Source organism: Eumetopias jubatus, unplaced genomic scaffold, assembly GCF_037043125.1.
Source record: "Eumetopias jubatus isolate StellerSeaLion01/CBP00866 unplaced genomic scaffold, mEumJub1_p1.0 scaffold_13, whole genome shotgun sequence".
In the NCBI taxonomy this organism is placed as follows: Eukaryota; Metazoa; Chordata; class Mammalia; order Carnivora; family Otariidae; genus Eumetopias; species Eumetopias jubatus.
Genome location: NW_028274819.1, coordinates 102,352,047 through 102,379,123, shown reverse-complemented (window position 1 = coordinate 102,379,123; position 27,077 = coordinate 102,352,047). Strand labels below are relative to the sequence as shown.

Below are 27,077 nucleotides of genomic sequence, written 5' to 3'. Positions count from 1 at the left end.
GTCAGAGGGATACATGCACCTGATGTTTAAGGCAGCATTATCAACCACAGCCAAATCATGGCAAGAGTCCATATTGTTTTCCACAGCGCTGTACCCATTTGCATCCCCACCAACAGTGCATGATGCATCCTCATCAACACTTATTATCTGTGATTTTCATTTTAGCCATTCTGACAGGCGTAAGGGGTTATGTGGAATTCAAGAAACAAAGACAATGAAAAAAAGAGACAAAAGCAAAAACAAAAAACATTACGCTTAAATAGAGAAAACAAACTGGTGGCTTCCAGGAGGGGAGTAGGGAGGAAGATAGAGGTAGGAAAGATAACAGGGATTAAGAGCACACTTATTTTTTTTTAATTTTTTATTTTTTTAAAGTTTATTATTTTTTAATTTTTTATTGTTATGTTAATCACCATACATTACATCATTAGTTTGTGATGCAGTGTTCCATGATTCATTGTTTGTGCATAACACCCAGTGCTCCATGCAGAATGAAGAGCACACTTATTTTGATGAGCACAGAGAAACGTATAGAATTATTGAATCATTATATTGTACACCTGAAACTAACATATAACACTGTAGGTGACATTTCAATAAAAATGATAAAGGCATTTTCAGTTTAAAAAAAAAAAAGCAGTCAACTTAAAAAGTAAAAGAAAACAAACAAACAAAAAAACCCAAGCCAATTAACAAGCAGGGGTGGGTTTCCAAGTCTGGCTTCACCCATGTCATTTTAGGCGATGGCTAAACGGACCTCTATGGGGCTTGGGAGACTCCTGAGCAGATTTTAAATTGGTGATGACATTCTCGCCAGTTACCTTGTTGTCCAGGTGAATCCAATGACATTGTCAGCTAAACCTATTTCATTTGATTAAATATTTGTGTCTGTATTATTAAGAGCGCTATATGTAACTCTTATTCTTTGTGTGTTGAGAAGCTGGAGTGGTGTCTTGAACTAAGAATATGTAGACCATGACCTGATGAACGAGGGGCACAAGTCCACACGCGCGGGGTCAGCGGGTTGTTCCCTCAGCACCCAAACTCCCACTTCAGGGAAGTGAGACCCACAGGGTCTTTTTTTTTTTTTTTAAGGTTTTATTTATTTGACAGAGAGAGACACAGCGAGAGAGGGAACACAAACAGGGGGAGCAGGAGAGGGAGAAGCAGGCTTCCCGTGGAGCAGGGAGCCCAACGTGGGGCTCGATCCCAGAACCCTGGGATCGTGACCTGAGCCGAAGGCAGACGCTTACCGACTGAGCCACCCAGGCGCCCCTCACAGGGTCCTTTTGATTAAAGGGGCAGTTTAGTTTCAATAAACATCACAAAAATCATATTTATTTATATAATTAATTTTAAGCCAATGACTTCCCCCCAAAAATCATCTGTTGGCAGCAGTGGGAGTCACATTTCATGGAAATTGATTCTTATGATTCCAAAACTGAAAACTGTTAGAATCCATTTTTGATATGTAATTATATCTACTGAAATGTGTATAAGCTAGACCATAATAATTTATACTGAAAACAAGCCATATTATTTGTTGATAATCTATCCCTTGCCCCTCAATAGTTCTGTTCTTGTTCAGTTTGAGAAGCCCTACTCCCCTGAAGCAATAGAACATCTTCAGAAAGTCCTTACACCTTGAAGTACCACTGGATCCTGCAGTTTCACTAACAGAGACTGAGAATAAAAGGAATCATGGAGAAACTAGACCAGCTGATCCCACCCAGACCTTTCACCAACGTGAACCCCATCACCAGGGCTGCACACAGCACAGCCACCCTCCTCCCCACCCCCCCACTCCCCCACCAGACGCCTACTGCAGGAGGTTCAGCTAGACATCCTGCTGCAGGGGAGGGACCACTTGGGAAGCAGGAAGGAATATGGCGGGGATCTCCTGAGGGTCAGGATGTCCTCCCCAGCCCTGAAGGCAGGTGCTTCAGGAAAGGTGACAGACTTCAACAATGGCAGCTACCTTGTCAGCAGCACTTTGTTCTGGGAAGGCTGGGTCTGTCTCTCCTGCTCATCCACCCCAGTGAAGGAATATAAGAGCTCTCTGGAGGGCAAGGAACCAAGACTATGACAGAGTGATATTCACAGGCCAGTCTGACAATAATACCTCCTGGGTCCTCTCTGAGTATGGTCTGACCCTAAACTCAAGTGCCGAACTTTGCAAATACCTGGACTATTGAGACCAAGAAGGCTTCTACTGCATGAGGCCTCCATATGTTCCCCGTGAGGCCCTGACCCACAGGACCACCAGCAATGGAAACATTTCCTATCTTAGAAAAGAAGAACGAAGCCTTTTCCACAGGCAAACAGGCCTTCATATACAGTAATTGATATAAAGAGGGAGGCTTAGGTTCAAACCCAATTCTGCCTAGAAACTTTTCCTAATCAAGTCCCTTAGGTCAATGAATGTGACTGGGTTATAAATTCATCCATTGCTCAGGGTCAGGTCAGCAGCTAGGGCCCCACGCAGGTCACCTCTACACTGTGGTTTTAAGGAGTATAACCAATGATGCATTTTACATATACTAAGTTCTCCATCTTTTGTAGTATTTCTAGAGTTGGTAACTATTTAGAGACCGGTATTTTCTATGACATATTCCATGGAACACCAATCTTACAGGATATTAATAGATGCTATGTAAAAAAAAAAAAAAAAAAAAAAAAGGAGGGGGTGAATGCTATCATTCTTTAGTTACTTGACCCTGTACATTAAATAAATCACCAAACCCTATGAATTGTACCTCTCATATAGCTTTCAATCTACTCTCCACACTGCACCCAGACTAAAGTTTCCAAAATCTAGATGACTTTTACTTTTCCTTGCTTAAAACCCTTTATATGATCTCATTGTTCTAAGGATGAAATCCAGACTCTTTAATGTTTACAAGGACTTGCCCAGCTCAGAAGCCTGTTGTCTCACCCTTATGCTGCCTTGCTCTGTCAGGCAAACTCAACTTTTATTTCACAAACAGACCATGCTGTCTCTCAACTCTGGCACTTTGCAAGCCTTGGCTTAATTGTCGTTTCTTCCATGTTAGGGTAAAGTGCTAGTCCCATATTCTCTCATTACATTCTGTTTCTTCCCCCCAGTGATAACACTCATTATACTACTAAATTTCAAACATTTTTTAATCTTCTGAGCTCTGTGAGGCAAAAACCATAACTATTTTCAACATTTATTTATTCAACTTATCAATAGGACTTTCTACATTCCAGGCATAGTTCTAGCTGTTTGGAATTCAACATTCTAGAGGGACAAAAAGACAACAAACAGGTTTGTAACAAAGTTCCAGAATAAAGAATTTCAAAGTAATGGTAAATGCTATTTTTTTTTCTTTCTTTCTTTCTTTTTTTTTTTTTTAGAGAGAGGGAGGAAGAGAGCATGTGCATGTAGGGGTGGGAGGGAGGGCCCAAGGGAGGGAGAAAGAGAATCTTAAGCCGACTCCACACTCAGCATGGAGCCTGACACGGGGCTCGACCTCACCACCCTGAGATCATGACCTGATCTGAAATCGAGAGACACTTAACTGACTGAGCCACCCAGGCACCCCTAATGAATGCGGTTTTAAAAGAGGCCAGGTAAGGCCTGCCTTGAATACTAACCTGAGAATGGGACATTTGAATAGCACCTTCTATGAAGTGAGGAAGTGAGCCAGGGGAATTTTGGGGGGAAATACCAGTCTTAAGAGAGGGTATATGAACTGAAACAAGAGCATGCTGGAATGTTCCAGGAACTGTGAAGGGAATCACTGAGGCTGACATGCAATGAATGAGGGAGAGAGAGGGTCAGAGGAATAGGCATTGTTTAGAGGCCATCTATATATAATAGGAAGCCGTTGAGGGCCACCATTTTGTCTCCTAGCCTAGTGTGGTATCTGCCACCTGGAAGATTCTCAACTGTTGAATGGAAAAATAAGTGAAATACAATCTGGGAAAATAATTAAATAGGTTTATTTACAGTGCCTTTTCATTAACTGTAGTATCTATGCCTTCAAGTGGGGCTAGAATGCAGAACTTCACAATTGTTTGACCGTGGAACAGTTATTTAATGGATCATTTTAAGAGATTTTGGTTCCATAGTTTGGTAATTGCTGCTATAGAGAGGCCTTGTTTTTGTGATGTGGGTTTAGAAAAGCAAGTAGGATAACATAGTATCCTGGAAATTCAAATTCAAATCCATTTTAAACATTATGATGATACAAGGGCAGGGCACAGGGCAAAACTGACCCTACATCTCTGTAAGATTTCCCTTTCACCCCTATGTCACCTTCACTTGTTTTCCTGATCAAGGTATGGAATAATCTCTTTATCCTATGGCTCAGACAGAAGAGGCCGGACTTTAAAAAAATATATATTTTACTAATAACTAAAGGAGACCTAATCATGGAGACATAGAGGCCTTTCCATTTTGAAGGCCATGTCTTAAATCTACGGGAAGAGTCTACCCAGGCTGATTCATTTTTTTCCCTGTTGGCCACATATGGCTCCCTCTTGAGATGATCATTGCAGCCTGGATTTGGGGAATTCTCCTTACACACTTTCCTGCCTGTTCATAGAAAATCCTAAATTCCTGGACTGGCACACTGCATGTATGTTGGGTCCAATTATGCTTCTAAAGTGGGCTATATTTATGACAATAATATGCCTGACCCTGTTTACTTTCTAATAGACACATTTACTTCTGGATTCCCTGCTTTATTCAAACTGTCCAGTTTTTTCTCCCACTGCATATAAGTAGAGATGTAAGTTTCCTCACAGGTGATTTAGTGCATACACAAGGAATGGTTGGCTTCATGGTTAATTCCATATCCAAGAACTCTTGCAGATCATTCTATCATTAGATTCTAAGCCCCATTCTTAGGCCCAAGTTAGGTTCTATGACTTCATTCCTTCCGACAAGTCCCAGGACTAAGCTTGTTTCTCTTTCATTTGTTAACATAGTAAATACATTTTCTCACTAGTATTCCCTCTCTCAAGCCTGGCTACCTCCTCAATTAGAAGCTACCTCCTCAAATACTCACTTCCTCAAGGTTAAAAAAAAAATTTTTTTTTAATTTTAAGGGTTTTATTGATAATCATGGTGGGAAAATAAACCAGGGGTTGCCATACAGGAAGACTTCATACAGGAAACACAGTTGATACATCTTTCAGTTTCCATCATGGTCTATTACAGATCCCCTTCTGAAATGTAATATGTATATATATATGTACACACATGCATGGTTAATACTAAGACAAGACACATTGAAATGAATGCCTTTCTATACCATGAGTACCTATTTTTAACCTTATTTTTAATGTCCCAAAGTTTGGCTTTGATATTGAAATTTACAAGGTAGCCAGGTATTGGTCTCTTTTGTCAATTTCAACCTTACCTGGGATAGATACAGGAGAATGTTTCAAATTTCAGAAGTTCAAGTTCCCCACTGAGACAAATTTTAACCTTGTGCCAGAGAGAGGTCTGATAAGATCCTCAATAAAAACCACTCTGGAATGACTATTATGCTCATTTCACATATGTGGAAATTTAAACACAGACATACTAAATAGCTTGGCCAAAGTAAGTTACACCAAGCAAGTGGCAGAGTTGGACCCGGAATCCCAATCTACTTTATTCTCAAGTAAAGGGGCTATAGCCCCGTCCCCATGACTCCACCACTTCACCTGTCACTGTCCGGACACACTGGTCCCTCACTTTGGCAGTCCTCTGGTGCCCTCGACGAGGGGAGTATTATTCTCACTTGAGGAAAAAAAAAAAAATCAATCCTTTCTCTGGCTCTGGAAGCCCTTCCTTTCCCTAGATGGATCTTATGTTGATGGAATGAATTCAGTTGACCAGATATAGTCACCATCTTAATTGGTAGGACCCATATCTTGAGGTGAAGCTCACAGCGCTAGGCAATTAAAACATTATAATGAATAAATGACCTAAGTCCTACACACAAGGAGATGATAAAGTACAGAAAATAGCCTCTGGGGGTCTTGTGAAGGTAGAGTTCATGAAGAGGAGGCTGGAGAAGTGAACGCTCATAGGAGGCTGTAAGCCAGCAAGGGAGCTTGGTCCTAATACTGTAGGTTGATAATGGAACGTCACGGAAGTATTTTGTCTAGGGGAATAAAATGGGCAGCACAGAGCATATTTTTAGGTGGGATAAACTAAAGGAGCAGGAATATAGTCATTTAGGGCAAGGGTCTCAAAGTAATATCCTTGGATCAGCAGCCTCAGCTTCACTTGAAAGTTTGTTAGAAATCCAAATTCCTGGACCTCAGCCCAGAACTATTTTTTCCCAGCTTTTTTGACGTGTGATGGACCAATAAAATTATACACAATAAGGTATACAGTATATTTTGATATATACATTGTAAAATGGGTACCATAATCAAGCTGAATAATATATCCATCACCTCACATAATCAGCATTTTTGTGTTTTTTAATTTTTAATTTTTATTTTTAAGTAATCTCTACACCTAACATGGGGCTCAAATTTACAATCCTGAGATCAACAGTTGCATGCTCTACCAACTGAGCCAGCCAGGTGCCCCTGGGTGTTGTAAGAACACTTAAGATCTGCTTTCTCAGCCAATTTCAAGCCTACAATACATTAGCTATAGTTACCAGGCTGTACATTAGATCCCAGAGCTTAGTCATCTTATAACTGTAAGTTTATACCCCTTAACAAACATCTCCCCATTTTCCCCTCCCCTAAACCCCTGACAACGACCATTCTATGAGTGCAGAACCCCAGGTGGTGTTTGATCTCATGACCCTGAGATCACCACCTGAGCCAACACTTGACCGACTGTGCCACTCAGGTGTCCCCACCATTCTGTTTCCATGAGTTTGACTTGCTTAGATTTCACATATAAGTGAAATCATGCATATTTGTCTTTCTGTATCTAGCTTATCTAAATCTGTATCTGGCTTGTTTTCACTCAGCATAATGTCCTCCAGGCTCATCCATGTTATTGCAAATGACAGGATTTCTTTTTCTTTTTTTTAAGGCTGAATATTTCATTGTATATATAAACCATATTTTCTTTATTCATTCATTCATCAATGGACACTTAGATTGTTTCCATAACATGGCTATTGTGAATTAATGATGCTTTGAATATGGGGGTAGAGATAGCTCTTCAAGTGCCCCAGAACTATTGAATCAGAAACTCTGGGGAGGAAGTTCAGCAATCTCAGTTGTAATAAGCTCTCCAGATAATTCTGATGTACTCTCAAGTTTGAGAAGTACTGGCCTAGGAGAATGTTGATGAAGGCCTGAATTACCACAGGTGGTAAAGACAGAAAGGCTGGCTTGCAGTAGAAAATCTTTTAGGAGATAAAAACCAAAGACATGTTGGATTAGTTGCACATGTCTCTTTCTGGATCTTTGGATCCCTGCTATTACTAGGAGAACAGTTTTCCAGAATCCTGACCCATTTACTTTCTCAGAATATCTTAAATATATCAAGGTAAAGAAAAAAACAAACATTTGCAGAGAGTTAAGAGTGGCTTAATCTCTCCCTCCATCCCTTGGTAGCACCTCGTGCCCCACCCCACATCCCCCTGCTAGTGATTTTTACTTTACTATCTGGGCAGATACCATGTTAATTTATTTTCCCATTTTCTGAAGGTCAAACATGGGTGTAGAAATGATGAAGAACTTTACCTCCATTGAGATTTTACCATGTAACAGTAAGTCTATTGTGCTGCTGCTTGCTGTGTTCACAATTTATCCATCTAAAAGACATTCTTACTTTGAGAAAATTGACGTTAACCACTTTCATCTTTATTGGAGCAAAGAGTACCAATCATCTTGGGTTTTACAGGAAGGATTTTGTTCTTAGAAATTATTTTCATATCAATTTTAACCAATTTTCACCTTGAGTCAGATCTAAAAGTCTAAGCAACTCTTAATTTCAGCTGCCTACTCTCAAAATGTACAGGTTTTTATTTAAACTTAAATTTTATGCCTGAAAATCCAATAATTGGGTAATGTGAAAATGTCTCAGATAAGCTACTGAGTTAGAAAGTTTCTTTGGTGGTTTCTCAGGTCTGTTTCAGCCAAACCATCTTGATTAAAGTTCTACAAACTAGCAATTTCTGTGGATGTTTTCAACTTTATCACAGGAAATTCAGTGGTCAACACAAAGCCATGTCACTCATAAAAGCGATGTTTCTGCTATACTGGAATTAAAGTGAATTTCAGAAAAATCAAATGACTTTCGTTATAACAATCAATGGTGTATCCATTTACCTATTGCCCCTTTCTCATGTGTTCAGCAAACGTTTACTAAGGACCTACTCTATGCAAGGAACTTTGCAAAACCCTGTGGAGAACATACAAATAAATAATGAACCCACTGAAAGCTCACAGTCTATGGAAAAGACAGAGCCCTTCTCTCTGCCATGGCAGCCATCATCCATGCCCAACTTTTACACTGAAGAAAGTTCTTAGACTCAAGACAACTTGAGTCCTCTTAACACTTCTATGGTTTCCCTATTACCTGGACCATAATTTCTAGAAGATAATGCCAGATTATTATTTTTTGAGCCATTTATAAACGTGATATAACAATATGCATTAATTTAAGTTCCTAAACTTATATCACAAGTCCCAACAATGCAGGTAGATGACAAAAAAGATATAGTCACTTAAGTGGAAAAATATATAAATGACCTGATTCTTGAGAGAGGAACAATAGTAAATTAGGAGGATCCTGAGCTCATCTCGTCCCACGGACACAATGAGGCAACAACTATATGTATAACAACTGACTCCAAAAACCATCTGAAGACTGGCAGAAGAGATCTTCCACAGCTAGTTGTAGAGAGAAAGTCACATCAGAAAGGGTAGGAGGGGTGCAGATGCAGTTGGAAACCAAACCCCTGGCATAACTGACCACAAATGGGAAGGACATCACAAGCACAGAGGAACAAAAGAATCAGACTCCATACTGGGCATCCCTGGTCTTGGAGACCTGCACTGGGAAGACCGGTCCCTGTAGCATCGGGCTTTGAAAATCAGCAGGATTTAACTCCAGGAGAGCCAGAGGGCAATAGGAAATGGAATCCCATCCCTTAAAGAGCTAGCCACTAGATAACTCAGCCTGAGACATAGTACAAGAGCAGCAGTTTGAGAAGTGTCTGGGGTATATGTGAAGGAGATCTATTATTAATTTCAGGATGTGTGCTGGGGTGGGGCAGGAGCTTTCTATAGGAATGAAAGTGCTGGTAGGTGCCATTTTTCTTACCCTCCCCAGCCTACATAGCCAAATGCTCACTGGAGCCAGCATTCCCCTGCAGATCTGTATCACCCAATCCACTTGCCCCAGGAGGCATCCCTCCAAAGCACCTTGTTACACTCAGTGGGCAGCCCCTCACGCACTGAAGAGGGTGGAAACTAAGCCCACACACTAGCATCCCACAGTTCCTACAGCTGGGCCTCTCAGTTGCCTGTGTAGAGAATGAGCCCTGCTCTTTGATGCTCCCACAGCTGTCACAGTGGCTAAAAGCAGACAGGTGGGCTGAGGGCTGGTCCCACCCTCCAGTGGGTCTGTAGCTGAGTCTTCTAGCAGCATAAGGAGCACACCTGGGCCCACCAGTGCTCCCACAATAAACAAAGTGGGTCATTACAGCAGTTTGGGCTGAGGGCCAGCTTAACTCACCAGCATGCCTATAGCAATTATGGCTCAGCCATAATAGGATGGTACATGTAGCTTACACAGGGGAAACCCATGGGGGGCCTGGAGATGGTGACCAAAGGAGATTATGCTACAGCACACCACAGAAATTCTTCTATATAAAGCCACTACTTCTAAGACCAGGAGACATAGCTGACCTACCTGATACACAGGGGGGAAAAAAAAAGCCACACAGAAAGATAAACAAAATGAAGAAATAGAGGAAAATGTTCCAAATGAAGAATTAGAAAAAAAAAATCACATAAAGAGAAATGAAACAAAGTTAAGCAATATGCCTGATAAAGAGTTCAAAGTAACGGTCATAAAAATACTCACTGGACTTGAAAGAAGATTTGATAAACTCAGTAAGAACTTCAACAAAGAGGTAGAAAATATAAGTAACCAGTCAGAAGCTAAAGAATACATAAGTGAAATAAAATATACAGCAGAGGGATTCAACAGCAAGTTAGAGGATGCAGAGAGAAAGAGAGAGAGAGAAAGGGGGCAGAAAACTTAAATAATAACTTAAAACTTCCCTAATCTGAGGGAAGGTAACAGACATCCGGATTCAAAACAGATGAGCTCCAAACAAGATGAACCCAAGGAGGTCCACACCAAGACACATAACAATTTAAAAAGCAAAAATCAAAGATAAAGACAGAATCTTAAAAGCAGCAAGAGAAAAGAAGCCGGTGATGTACGAGAGAAATCCCATAAGGCTATGAGCTGATTTTTCAACAGAAACTTTGCAGACCAGAAGAGAATGGCATGACATATTCAAAGTGCTGAAAGGAAGAAATGTACAACAAACAATACTCTGCCCTTCAAGATTCAGGATTAAAAGGAGAGATAAAGAGTTTTCCAGACAAAAAAATAGCTTAAGGAGTTCATCATCACTAAACTGGCCTTTCAAGAAATGTTGAGGGGAATTTTTTAAATGGAAAGAAAAGGCCATAACTAGAAGAAAATTATGAAAGGAAAAAATTCACTGGTAAAAGCAAACAGTAAGTGCAGAATAATTATTTATAAAGCTAGTATGGAGATTAAAACATAAAAGTAGTAAAATCAATTATATCTACAAAAGCTAATCAAGGGATACAAAAAGTAAAAAAGATGTAAAATGACATCATATACATAAAACGTGGAGGGAACAGTAAAAATGTAGTGCTTTTAGAATGTGCTTAAATTTAAGTAACCATCAACTTTTTTTTTTTAGTAACCATAAACTTAATATAGATTGCTACACACATAGGATATTATATATGAACCCTGTGGTAATCATAAATCAAAAACTTATTGATACACAAAAAATGAGAAAGTAATCCAAGCGTAACACTAAAGAAAGCTATCAAAACATGAGGACAAGAAAGCAACAGAACTACAAAAACAAAAAAATACCCACTAAAATGTATGTATACGCACACACACACACCCCCCATCAATAGTCACTCTAAGCGTAAATTGTCTGAATGCCCCAATTAAAAGATATAGTATGACAGTCATTAAAACAAGAACAACAACAAAAAAACAAGATCCATCTATATGCTGCCTACATGAGACTCCCTTCAGACCTAAAGACATATACAGACTGAAGCTGTAAGGGCTGGAAAAAGATATTCCATGCAAATGGAAGCAAAAAGATAAAAAAAGAAAAAGCTGTGGCAGCACTACCTATATCAGACAAAATAGACTTGAAAACTGTAGCCAGAGATAAAGAAGGGTATTACATGGTGATAAAAAGATTACTCTAACAAAAGGATGTAATAAATATCTATGCACCTAATATAGGATCACCTAAATCCATAAAACGAAAATTAACAGATGGAGAAATTGACCATAACAATACTAGATGGGGACTTTGAGGCCCCCCCACTTACATCAGTGGATATAGAATTCAGACAGAAAATTCAATAAAGAAACAGGGGCTTTGAATGATACATTAGACCAGACAGACTTAACAGATATATACAGGACATTTTATCCATAAACAGCAGAATGTGTATTTCTTTCAAATGTGCATGGAACATTCATCAGAAAAAATGCTCGATATGATTTCAATCTGAAATTTACTGAAACTTGTTTTATGGCCTAACATGTGATCTGTAGAAAGTTATGAAATGAGCAATCAGTTACAAGAAGAAAATACAAAAATGCAAACACGTAGAGGCTAAACAATGTGCTGCTAAATAACCAATGTGCTAATGAAGAAATCAAAGAAATAAAATACCTGCAGAAAAATGAAAATGGAAACAGCGGTTGCAAATCTTTGAGACACAACAAAAGCAGTTCTATGAGGAAAGTTTATAGCAATACAGGCCTAGCTCATAAAATAAAAATCTAAAACAATCTAACCTTACACCTAAAGGAACTAAAAAAGGGGGGGGGCGCAAAGCCCAAAATCAGTAAAGGAAATGATAAAGATCACAGTATAAGTTAAATAGAGATTTAAAAATAGATGAGATCAATGTAATTAGAGCAGATTCTTTGAGAAGATAAACAAAATCGATAAACTTTTAGCCAGATTCATCAGGAACAAGAGAGGACTCAAAATAAAAAATGAAAGGGAGAAATAACAACCAATACCATAGATACAAAAAGGATTATGAGAATACTATTAAAAATTGTATGTGAACAAATTGGACAACCTAGAAATAATGGATAAATTCCTGGAAACGTAATATTTCAAAACTGAATTAGAGAGAAATAGAGAACTCAAATAGACTACTAGTAACAAAATTGAATTGGTAATCAAAAAACTCTCAATCAACAAAAGTCCAGGACCAAATGGTTTCACAGGTGAATTCTACCAAACACTTAAAGAAGAGCTAATACCTACTCTTCTCAAACTATTCCAAAAAACAGAAGAGGAAAGAAAACTTCCAAATTCCTTCTACATGTCTGGCATTACCATGATACCAAAACCAGATAAAGACACTATGAAAAAAGAAAACCATAGGCTAATATCCATGATGAATATAGATGCAAAAATTCTCAATATTAGCAAACCAAATTCAACAATACATTTAAAAAGCTTCTCTTTTGTGTGTAGCTGTCCAGTTTTCCCAATACCATTTATTGAAGAGACTGTCTTTTCCCCATTGTATATTCTTGCCTCCTCTGTCATAGATTAATTGACCATACAGGTGTGGGTTTATTTCTGTGTCTCTAGCCTGTTGTACTGATCTACCTATCTGTTTTTGTGGCAGTAGCATACTGCTTTGATTACTATAGCTATCTAGTATGTCTTGAAATCTGGGATTGTGATACCTGCAGTTTTGGTCTTCTTTCTCCAGACAGCTTTGGCTATTCAGGGTCTTTGGTGCTCCATACAAATTTTAGGATTATTTGTTCTAGTTCTGTGAAAAATGCTACTGGAAGTCTGATAGGGATTGCATTAAATCTGTAAATTGTTTGTGGGTAATATGGACCTTTTATTCTAATCACGTGCATGGAATACTTTTCCACTTGTTGGTGTCATCTTCAATTCTTTAGTCAATGTTTTACAGGTTTCAGAGTACAGACCTCTCACCTCCTTGGTTAAGTTTATTTCCAGGTTTTTTTTTTTTTTTGGTACAATTTTAAATGGGATGGTTTTCTTAATTTCTCTTTCAGCTACTTCATTATGAAATTGGACCATTTTCTTATACCATACACAAAAATAAACTAAAAATGGATTACAAACCTAAATGTGAGCCCTGAAGCCGTAAAACTCCTGGAAGAAAACAGGCAGTAGTCTCTTTGACATTAGCCTTCGCATCATTTTTCTAGATAGGTCTCTTCAGACAAGGAAAACAAAAGAAAAAATAAACTAGTGAGAGTACACTAAAATAAAAACTTCAGGAAAGAAAAACCAACAAAATGAACAGGTAACCTACTTAATGGGAGAAGATATTTGCAAATGATATATCTCCTAAGGGGTTAATATCAAGAATATATAAGGAACTCCTACAACTCAACACCAAAAAAAAAAAAAAAAAAAAAAAAAAACCAATCTGATTAAAAAATGGGCAGAGGACCTGAATAGACATTTTTCCAAAAAAAGACATACAGAGGGCCAGCAGACACATGAAAAGATGCCCAACACCACTGATTATCAGGCAAATGAAAATCACCACCACAATGCGCTATCACCTTACACCTGTCAGGATGGCTTTAATCAAAAAGACAAGAAATAACAAGTGTTGGTGAGGATGTAGAAAAAAAGAAGCACTTGTGCACTGTTGGTGGGAAACTGGGGCATCCACTGTGGAAAACAGTATGGATGTTCCTTGAAAAATTACCATATGATCCAGTAATTCCACTACTGGGTATTTACCCCCCCAAAATAAGAACACTAATTTGAAAAGATATATGTACCCCTATGTTTATTGCAGCATTATTTATCTTAGCCAAATTATAGAGGCAACTCAAGTGTCCATTGACAGATGAATGGATAAAGATGATGTGGTATATAAATACAATGGGATATTACCCAGGCATAAAAAAAAAAAAAAAAGAATGAGATCTTGCTATTTGCAACAACATGGATGGACCTAGAGCATTACCCCAAGTGAAGTAAGTCCGAGAAAGACAAATATCATATGATCTCTCTTATATGTGTAACCCAAGAAACAAAACAAATGAACAAGGAAACTAACAAAAACAGAAACACACCCATAAGTACAGAAAACGAACTGATGGTTGCTGGAGGGAAGAAGGTAAGGCCATGGTCAAAAAGTGTGAGGGGTGTGGGAGGTACAGGCTTCCAGTTAAGGAATAAACAAACCATTAGCTTGAAAGGTACAGCACAGGGAATAGAGTCAATGGTATTTTAGTAATGCTGCATGGTGACAGATGGTGGCTATACTTGTGGTGAGCACAGATGAACATATAGTTGTCCAATCACTATGTTATGCATGTGAAACTAATGTAACATGTCAACTGTACTTATGTAACAAAACAATAAAATGATTTTTTGCTATGATCAAGTGGGATTTATTCTGGGGATGCAGGAATTGCTCAATATTTGCAAATCAATATTATGTATCACATTAAGATGAGGAAGGATAAAAACCATATGATTATCTTTTGTTTGTTTGTTTTAATAATTTTTATTGTTATGTTAATCACCATACATCATTAGTTTTTGATGCAGTGTTCCATGATTCATTGTTTGTGCATAAAACCCAGTGCTCCACGCAGAATGTGCCCTCTTTAATACCCATCACCAGGCTAACCCATCATCCCACCCCCCTCCCCTCTAGAACCCTCAGTTTGTTTTTCAGGGTCCATCATCTCTAATGGTTCGTCTCCCCCTCCGACTTACTCCCCTTCATTCTTCCCCTCCTGCTATCTTCTTCTTTTTTTTTTCTTAACATATATTGCATTATTTGTTTCAGAAGTACAGATCCGTGATTGATCAGTCTTGTACAATTCACAGTGCTCACCATAGCACATACCCTCCCCAGTGTCTATCACCCAGCCACCCAATCCATCCCACCCCCCACCACTCCAGCAACCCTCAGTGTGTTTCCTGAGATTAAGAATTCCTCATATCAGTGAGGTCAACCATATGATTATCTTAATAGATGCAGAAAAAGCACTTGACAAAATTCGACATATATTCATGATAAAAACCCTCAAGGTAGGTTTCGAGGGTACCTACCTCAACATAAAATGGTCATATAGGACAAACCCACAGTTCACATCATACTCAATGGTGAAAAGCTGAGCTTTTCCTCTAAGATCAGGAAAAAGACAAAGATGTCCACTCTCACCACCTTTATTTAACATAGTACTACAAGTCCTAGCCACAGTCATCAGACAAGAAGAAGAAATAAAAGGCATCCAAACTGATAAAGAAGTAAAACTATCACTATTTGCAGATGACATGATACTGCATATAGAAAACCCTAAAGACTTCACCAAAAAACTATTAGAAATAAATGAATTTAGTAAAGTCTCAGGATATAAAATTTACAGAAATTGGATGCATTTCTATACACTAATAATGAAGCATCAGAAAGAGAAATTAAAAATCCATTGACAATTTTACCAAAAAGAATAAAATACCTAGGGATAAACTTAACCAAGGAAATGAAAGAGGTATACTCTGAAAAGTACTGTAGGACATTAATAAAAGAAACTGAAGATTTCACAAACAAATGAACAGATAGTCCATGCTCATGGATTGGAAGAATATGGTTAAGATGTCCATATCACCCCAAACAATCTATTACAGAACTAGAATAGTTCTGTAATTACAGAACTATTTTTTTTACAAAATTACAGAACTAGAATAATCCTAAATTTTGTATGCAACACAAAAGACCCTGAATAGTCAAAGCAATCTTGAGAAATAAGACCAAAGCTGCAGGTATCAGAATCCTAGATTTTAAGGTATACTCCAAAGCTATGGAAATCAAAACAGTCTGCTATTGGCAGGAACAGGATAGAGAGCCCAGAAATAAATCCACACTTATATAATTAATCTATGACAAAGGAGATAAAAATATATAATGGGGAATAGTGTCTTCAGTAACCGATACTGGGAAAACTGAAGGGCTACATGAAAAAGAATGAAATTGGAGAGAGGGCGGAGCAAGATGGCGGAGGAGTAGGAGACCTAGATTTCGTCTGGTCTCAGGAATTCAGCTGAATAGGGATCAAAACCATTCTGAACACCTACGAACTCAACAGATGATCGAAGAGCAGAGTAGCAACAACTCTCTGAACAGAGAAGCGACCACTTACTGGAAGGTAGGACGTGCGGAGAAGTGAATCCGAGGCGATATTCGGGAGGATAGACGGCGGGGGAGGGGCCTCCGTCGGCCGCTTCTGGCAAGTGCTAGAGCCGCGGAGCACAAAATCGGACCTTTTAGAAGTCGGCTCCGCTGAGGGACGTCGCTGCAGTGGCTAAGCGGGGGGTGGAACCCTCGCGGGACAGTGTGGTCTCAGGACCCTTGGGGTCACAGAGAGACCGGGGGTGCCTGAGTGCGGCAGAGCTCCCAGGTATCAGAGCGGGGAAGCCGGCTGCAGAGACGGAGCCGAGTCGCGGGCTCTCAGCTCGGGGTGGCCATAAACTGTGCTCTGCGGCCCAGTCAGGGCACGGCTCCTCCAGCAGGGACCCCACAAGCAGCAGATCTGGGGAGACTCCCCTTCCTTCCCGGGGAGGAGCGGTGCGGGAACGCACTGCAGGGATCTGCTGGGTTTGGAGACTCTGCGCAGGGTCGGGTGCCGGAGATAGCAACGCTCGATCACAGGCCGGGTGAGCACGGAGTGCGGCTGGAGACCGGGGACACGGAAGTGACTGCTTTTCTCTGGGGGCACACTGAGGAGCGGGGCCCCGAGTTCTCAGCTCCTCCGGGTGGAGATTGGGAGGCCACCATTTCTGCCCTGGTCCTCCAAAGCTGTACCAAGAGCTTGCAGGGAACAAAAGCTCCTGAGAGCAAACCGGAGCAGCTTCCTTAGCCCAGACCGACAAGGGCGGGGCAATTCTGCCTCCGGCAAAGACATTTGGAAACCACAGCAACAGGCCCCTCCCCCAGAAGATCAGCACAAACAGCCAGCAAGCTAAGACCAAGTTGATCGATCAAGGAGAATGGGAGAACTCCAGCGCTAGGGGAATACTGCACATAGATTCATGGTTTTTTTTTTTTTTTACCATGATTCATTATTTCATCAAAGTTAATTTTTGTTGACTATTTTTTTTATTTTTCTTTTTCCCTTTTTCAACCATCTTATCAATCCCCTTTAAAAAAAAAACATTTTTTATTTTTCATTTTTAGAGTCATATTTTATCCCTTCATAGTAGTTACCCTTATTTTTGGCATATATATATAAGTTGTTCTCTCTTTAAAATTTTGAGGTACAGTTTCTTCTAACAGATCAAAATATACCCTAAATCACTAGTGTATGGCTTTGTTCTAGTCTCCTGCCTGATCACATTCTCTCCCTTTTTCTTTTTTTTTTTTCTTAAATCTTCTTTCCTTTTTCAAACAACTTATCTTACCAAGTCCTTTTATAAGATCTTTTATAATTTTCATCTTTACAGTCATCTTCCATCCCTTCATTGTATCAACCCTTATTTTGTACATATATGTCTTTCTTCCTTTAAAATTTTAGGAGGCACTTTTTTCTAACAGACCAAAATACGCCCAAAATCTAGTGTGTGGCACTGATCTATGCACTAGCCTGATCATATTTGATCATATTCTGTTTTTGTATTGTTTTGTTTTTATCTTTTTTTTTTTTCTCTTTCTTTTTTCTTTCTTTCCCTTTCTTTTCCCCTGGTTTCAGGTCTTTTCTGATTTGTATACAGTATATTTCCTGGGGACGTTGTAAACCTGTTAGCATTTTGTTCTCTCATTCATCTATTCTCCTCTGGACAAAATGACAAGACGAAAGAAATCACCTCAGCAAAAAGAACAAGAGGTAGTACCGTCAGCCAGGGACCTACTCAATACGGACATTAGTACGATGTCAGACCTAGAGTTCAGAATCATGACTTTAAAGATACTAGCTGGGCTTGAAAAAAGCGTGGAAGTTATTAGAGAAACCCTTTCTGGAGAAATAAAAGAACTAAAATCTAACCAAATCGAAATCAAAAAGGCTATTGATGAGGTGCAATAAAAAATGGGGGCACTAAATGCTAGGATAAATGAGGCAGAAGAGAGAATCAGCGATATAGAAGACCAAATGATGGAAAATAAAGAGGCTGAGAAAAAGAGAGAGAAACAACTACAGGATCACGAGGGCAGAATTCGAGAGATAAGTGATACGATAAGATGAAACAACATTAGAATAATTGGGATCCCAGAAGAAGAAGAGAGAGAGAGAGGGGCAGAAGGTATATTGGAGCAAATTATAGCAGAGAACTTCCCTAATGTGAGGAAGGAAACAGGCATTAAAATCCAGGAGGCACAGAGAACCCCTCTCAAAATCAATAATAGGTCAACACCCCAACATCTAATAGTAAAACTTACGAGTCTCAGAGACAAAGAGAAAATCCTGAAAGCAGCTCGGGAGAAGACATCCGTAACCTACAATGGTAGAAACATTAGATTGGCAACAGACCTATCCACAGAGACCTGGCAGGCCAGAAAGGACTGGCAAGATATCTTCAGAGCACTAAACGAGAAAAATATGCAGCCAAGAATACTATATCCAGCTAGGCTATCATTGAAAATAGAAGGAGAGATAAAAAGCTTCCAGAACAAACAAAAACTAAAGGAATTTGCAAACACGAAACCAGCCCTCCAAGAAATATTGAGAGGGGTCCTCTAAGCAAAGAGAGAACCTAAAAGCAGCAAAGAGCAGAAACGAACACAGACAACAGACAGTTAACAGTCACCTTACAGGCAATACAATGGCACTAAATTCATACCTTTCAATAGTTACCCTGAATGTAAATGGGCTAAATGCCCCAATCAAAAGACACAGGCTATCAGATTGGATTAAGAAACAAAACCCATCAATATGCTGTCTGCAAGAGACTCATTTCAGACCCAAAGACACCCCCAGATTGAAAGTGAGGGGGTGGAAAACCATTTACCATGCTAATGGACACCAAAAGAAAGCTGGGGTGGCAATCCTTATATCAGACAAACTAGATTTTAAAACAAAGACTGTAATAAGAGATGAGGAAGGACACTATATCCTACTTAAAGGGTCTATCCACCAAGAAGATCTAACAATTGTAAATATCTATGCCCCGAACATGGGAGCAGCCAATTATATAAGGCGATTAATAACAAAAGCAAAGAAACACATTGACAACAATACAATAATAGTGGGGGACTTTAACACCCCCCTGACTGAAATGGACAGATCATCTAAGCAAAAGATCAACAAGGAAATAAAGACTTTAAATGACACACTGGACCAAATGGACTTCACGGACATATTCAGAACATTCCATCCCAAAGCAACGGAATACACATTCTTTAGTGCCCATGGAACATTCTCCAGAATTGATCACATCCTAGGTCACAAATCAGGTCTCAATCGGTACCAAAAGATTGGGATCATTCCCTGCATATTTTCAGACCCCAATGCTTTGAAACTAGAACTCAACCACAAGAGGAAAGTCGGAAAGAATGCAAATACATGGAGGCTAAAGAGTATCCTACTAAAGAATGAATGGGTCAAACAAGAAATTAAAGAAGAATTAAAAAAATTCATGGAAACCAATGAAAATGAAAACACAACTGTTCAAAATCTTTGGGATACAGCAAAGGCAGTCCTGAGAGGAAAGTATATAGCAATACAAGCCTTTCTCAAGAAACAAGAAAGGTCTCAAATACACAACCTAACCCTACACCTAAAGGAGCTGGAGAAAGAACAGCAAATAAAGCCTAAACCTAGCAGGAGAAGAGAAATCATTAAGATCAGAACAGAAATCAATGAACTAGAAACCAAAAGAACAGTAGAACAGATCAACGAAACTAGGAGTTGGTTCTTTGAAAGAATTAACAAGATTGATGAACCCCTGGCCAGACTTATCAAAAAGAAAAGAGAAATGACCCAAATCAACAAAATCATGAATGAAAGAGGAGAGATCACAACCAACACCAAAGAAATACAAACAATTATAAGAACATATTATGAGCAACTCTATGCCAGCAAATTAGATAACCTGGAAGAAATGGGTGCATTCCTAGAGATGTATCAACTACCAAAATTGAACCAGGAAGAAATAGAAAACCTGAACAGACCTATAACCACTAAGGAAATTGAAACAGTCATCAAAAATCTCCCAAGAAACAAAAGCCCAGGGCCAGATGGCTTCCCAGGGGAATTCTATCAGACATTTCAAGAAGAATTAATACCTATTCTCCTGAAACTGTTCCAAAAAATAGAAATGGAAGGGAAACTTCCAAACTCATTTCATGAGGCCAGCATTACCTTGATCCCAAAACCAGACAAAGACCCCATCAAAAAAGAGAATTACAGACCAATATCCTTGATGAACATGGATGCAAAAATTCTCACCAAAATACTAGCCAATAGGATCCAACAGTACATTAAAAGGATTATTCACCACGACCAAGTGGGATTTATTCCTGGGCTGCAAGGCTGGTTCAACATCCGCAAATCAATCAACATGATACAATACATTAACAAAAGAAAGAACAAGAATCATATGATCCTCTCAATAGATGCAGAAAAAGCATTTGACAAAGTACAACATCCTTTCTTGATCAAAACTCTTCAAAGTATAGGGATAGAGGGTACATACCTCAATATCATAAAAGCCATCTATGAAAAACCTACAGCGAATATCATTCTCAATGGGGAAAGGCTGAGAGCTTTTCCCCTAAGGTCAGGAACGCGGCAGGGATGTCCACTCTCACCACTGCTATTCAACATAGTATTAGAAGTCCTAGCCACAGCAATCAGACAACAAAAAGAAATCCAAGGCATCCAAATCGGCAAAGAGGAAGTCAAACTCTCACTCTTTGCAGATGATATGATACTGTATGTGGAAAACCCAAAAGACTCCACCCCAAAACTGCTAGAACTCATACAGGAATTCAGTAAAGTAGCAGGATATAAAATCAATGCACAGAAATCAGTGGCATTCCTATACACCACCACCAAGACAGAAGAGAGACAAATCAAGGAGTCGATCCCATTTACAATTGCACCCAAAACCATTAGATACCTAGGAATAAATCTAACCAAAGAGGCAAAGCATCTGTACTCAGAAAACTATAAAATACTCATGAAAGAAATTGAAGAAGACACAAAGAAATGGAAAAACGTTCCATGCTCATGGATTGGTAGAATCAACATTGTGAAGATGTCAATGCTACCTAGAGCAATCTACACATTCAATGCAATCCCCATCAAAATACCATCCACTTTTTTCAAAGAAATGGAACAAATAATCCTAAAATTTGTATGGAACCAGAAGAGACCCAGAATAGCCAGAGGAATACTGAAAAAGAAAAGCAAAGCTGGCGGCATCACAATTCCGGACTTCCAGCTCTATTACAAAGCTGTCATCATCAAGACAGTATGGTACTGGCACAAAAACAGACCCATAGATCAATGGAACAGAATCGAGAGCCCAGAAATGGACCCTCAACTCTATGGTCAACTTATTTTTGACAAAGCAGGAAAGAATGTCCAATGGCAAAAAGACAGTCTCTTCAACAAATGGGGTTGGGAAAATTGGACAGCCACATGCAGAAGAATGAAACTGGACCATTTCCTTATACCACACACAAAAATAGACTCCAAATGGTTGAAAGACCTAAACGTGAGACAGGAGTCCATCCAAATCCTAAAGGAGAACACAGGTAGCAACCTTTTCGACCTTAGCCGCAGCAACTTCTTCCTAGAAACATCGCCAAAGGCACGGGAAGCCAGGGCAAAAATGAACTATTGGGATTTCATCAAGATAAAAAGCTTTTGCACAGCAAAAGAAACAGTCCACAAAACCAAAAGACAACCAAGAGAATGGGAGAAAATATTTGCAAATGACATATCAGATAAAGGGCTAGTATCCAAAATCTATAAAGAACTTATCCAACTCAACACCCAAAGAACAAATAATCCAATCAAGAAATGGGCAGAAGACATGAACAGACATTTCTCCAAAGAAGACATCCAAATGGCCAACAGGCACATGAAAAAGTGCTCAACATCGCTCGGCATCAGGGAAATCCAAATCAAAACCTCAATGAGATACCACCTCACACCTGTCAGAATGGCTAAAATTAACAAGTCAGGGAACGACAGATGTTGGTGGGGATGTGGAGAAAGGGGAACCCTCCTACACTGTTGGTGGGAATGCAAGCTGGTGCAACCCCTCTGGAAAACAGTATGGAGGTTCCTCAAACAGTTGAAATTAGAGCTACCGTTCGATCCAGCAATTGCACTACTGGGTATTTACCACAAAGATACAAATGCAGGGACCCGAAGGGGTACGTGTACCCCAATGTTTATAGCAGCAATGTCCACAGTAGCCAAACTGTGGAAAGAGCCAAGATGCCCATCGACAGATGAATGGATAAAGAAGATGTTGTATATATACACAATGGAATATTATGCAGCCATCAAAAGGAATGAGATCTTGCCATTTGCAACGACATGGATGGAACTGGAGGGTGTTATGCTGAGTGAAATATGTCAATCAGAGAAAGACATGTATCACATGACCTCACTGATATGAGGAATTCTTAATCTCAGGAAACAAACTGAGTGTTACTGGAGTGGTTGGGGGTGGGAGGGATGGGGTGGCTGGGTGATAGACATTGGGGAGGGTATGTGCTACGGTGAGTGCTGTGAATTGTGCAAGACTGTTGAATCACAGATCTGTACTTCTGAAACAAATAATGCAACATATTTTAAGAAAAAAGAAAAAGAAGAAGATAACAGGAGAGGAAGAAAAGGGGAGTATGTCAGAGGGGGAGACGAACCATGAGAGATGGACTCTGAAAAACAAACTGAGGGTTCTAGAGGGGAGGGGGTAGGGGGATGTGTTAGCCTGGTGATGGGTATTGAGGAGGGCACGTTCTGCATGGAGCACTGGGTGTTATGAACAAACAATGAATCATGGAACACTGCATCAAAAACTAATGATGTAATATATGGTGATTAATATAACAATAAAAAAAATTAAAAAAAAAAAGAATGAAATTGGACCATTTTCTCACTTCATCCACAAAATTAAGCTCAAATTGGATTAGAGACCTTTATGAAACCATAAAACTCCTAGAAGAAAACAGGCAGTCATCTCTTGAAGTGAGCCTTAACATTTTTTTAGATGTTAGGCAAGGGGAACAAAAGCAAAAGCAAAAATAAAGTATTGGGACTACACCAAAGTAAAAAGCTTTTGCAAACTGAAAGAAACTATCAACGAGATTAAAAGGCAACCTACTGAATGTGAGAAAAATATTTGCAAATGATAGATTTTTTAAGGGGCTAATATCTAAAATATAGAAATAACATTTATAATTCAACACCAAAATAACAAACAATTCCATTAAAAAATCAGAAGACCTGAATAGACATTTTTTCCAAAGAAGACATACAGATGGCCATCAGACACATGAAAAGATGCTAAATATCACTAATCAGGGAAATGCCTATCAAAACCACAGTGAGGTCACCTTACACCTGTCAGAATGACTAGAATCAAAAAGACAAGAAATGACAAGTGTTGGTGAGGATGTGGATGAAAGAGAACACTCGTGCATTGTTTGTGGGAATGTAAATTGGTGCATTCACTGGTGGAAAAAGTATGGAGGTTCCACAAAAATTGCTGTGATGAGCACTGGGTGTTCTATGTAAGTGATGAATCACTAAATCTACTCCTAAACTCAATATTATACTACACACTAATTCAAGTTTAAACAAAAACTTAAACAGAAATACCATGTAATTCAATAATTTCACTACTGGGTATTTATGCAGAGAAAATGAAAACACTAATTCAAAAAGATATATACACCCCTATGTTTATTGCAGCCTTATTTACAATAGCCAAGATATGGAAGCAACCTAAATGTCCATCCGTAGATGAATGGGGAAAAAAAAAGATGTGATATATATAAATACAATGGAATATTACTCAGCCATAAAAAGAATTAGATCTTACCATTTGCAACAATATGGATAGGCCTGGAGGGTATTATGTTAAGTGAGAGAAGTCAGACAGAGAAAGACAAATACCATATGATTTCTCTTTTGTGTGGAATCTAAACAAAGCAAAACAAAAACAGAAAGCCAGAAACAGACTCATAAGTAGAGAGAAAAAAGTGTTGGTTGCCAGAAGGGTATAGGGCTAGGAAGATGGATGAAATAGGTAAAGGGGATTAAGATGTACAAACTTGCAGTTATAAAATAAATAAGTCATGGAGATGAAGAGTACATCATAGGGAATGCAGTCAATAATACTGTATGTATGGTGACAGATGGTGACTATAGTTATTGCAGTGAACACTAAGTAATGCATAGAACTGTGGAATCACTATGTTGTACACATGAAACTAATATAATTTTATATCAACTATACTTCAATAATAATTTTTTTTAAATGACCTGAGTCTTAGGTGGGTGAAAGCTTGATATGAATCAGTGAATAAGCTTAGGCTAATTTCATAGTAGAGTATTAAGAATAGAGAGGTCTTCCCTTTTTCAGCACTAATCAGACCACACCGATAATATTATATTCAGCCTGGGCACAATGAAATGTTTAACCTGAGAACCTGATTCTGGTACACTCAAGCAATGTGGGACATCATTTCAGAAACATGTTCAAGATTTCTTCATGGATAAGTAGAGTTTGAGAAGATCTACAATTTAACAAGGTCATGTTATTGGTACAATATTTAGCTGGGCTACTGAATCCTGCTATTTCATGCCCATACATTTCCTCCTGATTTGGCTAGCTGTTGAGTAGCTTTGGGGACAAGGTAAAGACTGAGGGAGATATTGCAAATGCACAAGAAAAATTATCCCCACTCTAGGATAAACTATTCATTAGTGAGACTATTCAACAGTGAGAGTTTTTAAGTCCTCCCTTTAACATGATCTTGTTAAATAAATATTTATGGGAGAGTATAAATCGAGAAGGATGGAGGGAAAGGAGGAAAAGGGAATAAATGAAGAATTTGTTTCAGAAATAATTTGTGGTAATAATGATTTACTGTGGGTGTTTTTTTTTTTTTACCAGAGAGTGAGAACATAGAAAAGAAAGGTCAGATTGGAATGAAGACTCCTTTCCCCAGTGTTTATATTGTGAAAAGAAGGTGGATTATAGCATTTTGTAACTAGATTAAATTAAATGCAAAATATAAATGACTGCTTGAAGAGAAAACTTCTCTACCTCATGGGAGATTCAACACTGTAACAGTGAATTTATTAGTTACAAAAAGTGGTGAAAAGTATGTATTTTTATTTTGAAATTACAGTTGGCTTCTAAGGTTGTTTTTATAATAATTATACTTCTTTCCGGATGCTGGTTTTACTTTTTTAAAAATTTGTCAAACATTTGGATTTGGGCTTTTAATAAAGTTCAATTTTATTTTTTTCACTTACAAATATTAACGTTTTTCCTCTTCCTATATCCTAATAAAAAGTTTAAAAGCTGTGTTAATATTTTAATTTTTTTTTTTAAGATTATTTGAGAGAGAGAGAAAGAAACAGAGCATGAGCAGGGGGGAGGAGGCAGAGGGAGAGGGAGAAGCAGATTCCCCACTGAGCAGAGAGCCCAACATGGGGCTCAATCCCAGGACCCGGAGATCATGACCTGAGCTGAAGGCACACGCTTAACTGAGTCACCCAGCTGCCCCCCAAAATTGTGTTAAGATTTTAATGTATCTGATATAGTTTTTGTCCCAAAGGCAGTAATGCTATTATAGTTAGAAATTCTCTTGGTTAGAATTTTAAAAATGTGTGCATTTTAAAATGATTATTTTCCTTTTGTTAAAAAGATTTATTGGTTTGTTTTCCATCAGCTTTAAAATATTTTGATCATCATAGAGCTGGGGTCTTCAACGTATGGTAAGTATTCAAAACTGCAGGCATCGAAAACTAGCAGAAGCACCCTCAGCAACAACCTTATTGAAGAGAAGGTAAATGGCATAAATATGGTCACACTAATGGAAGACACATGGCAAACCTTGAAATAGAATTGGGGCACTTTGGGGCACCCAGGTGGCTCAGTTAGTTAAGCGTCTGACTCTTGGTTTTGGCTCAGATCATGATCTTGGAGGGTCTTGAGATGGAGCCCTGTGACACTCAGCATGGAGTCCGCTTGAGGATTGTCCCTCCCTCTGCCTCTCCCCCTCTTGTGCTCTCAGGTGAGCATGCTCACGCTCAAATAAATCAATCTTGAGAAAAGAAAAATAATTGGGGCACTTACCTTTTGACCTTAAATATTGATCATCATGATTAAATTAGAAAATGGTAACAGAAACATGAATGCTTTCTACAATGTTTGGTTTTGAAACTAAAATGAAATTATCAAGATAATGTCTTTACCATTTCTAAGTATCAGTTTGATGACTTTACATTGTTACTCAGAAGCGCCAAGGAAAACTTACTAACTTGCGTTTTCCTGTAGTTTAGCTTTGCTAAATTCTTTTTGGCACTGGAAATGTTCACCTGTGGTTTTAAGTAAGCCAGACATGTAACAGCTTTTGGGTATGAAATGAGCCTTCTATTCAGTGTATGAGGTTAAAGCAATCTCAAATCATATGACAAAGTATAATTAACACCGATATTTATGTTAAATTTGCAGTAGAGCTGAAAAAAGGACATTGTGGTGGAATTTCATCTTTAACATTTTATGATCCTATTGGCTTCTTGTCTTTTTGTGGGTTTAAGAGCCTGTTGACTTGTAAAGAATTTGCTGCCTCTTATGAGGTTGCTGACTTGTTCTCTTGTGAAATTT

General features: G+C 38.8%; 1 protein-coding gene across 1 annotated transcript in view; it reads left to right on the top strand.

The window, feature by feature from the left end:
• LOC114211250 (NXPE family member 2) overlaps positions 1-27,077 on the top strand; it is a 41,647-nt gene that overhangs the window by 6,744 nt on the left and 7,826 nt on the right. Inside the window, 5 exon segments of the mRNA XM_088017519.1 lie at positions 1,681-1,803; positions 1,805-2,006; positions 2,009-2,046; positions 2,049-2,317; positions 7,642-7,805. Of these exon segments, the coding sequence (XP_087873645.1) occupies positions 1,681-1,803; positions 1,805-2,006; positions 2,009-2,046; positions 2,049-2,317; positions 7,642-7,805 (796 nt within the window).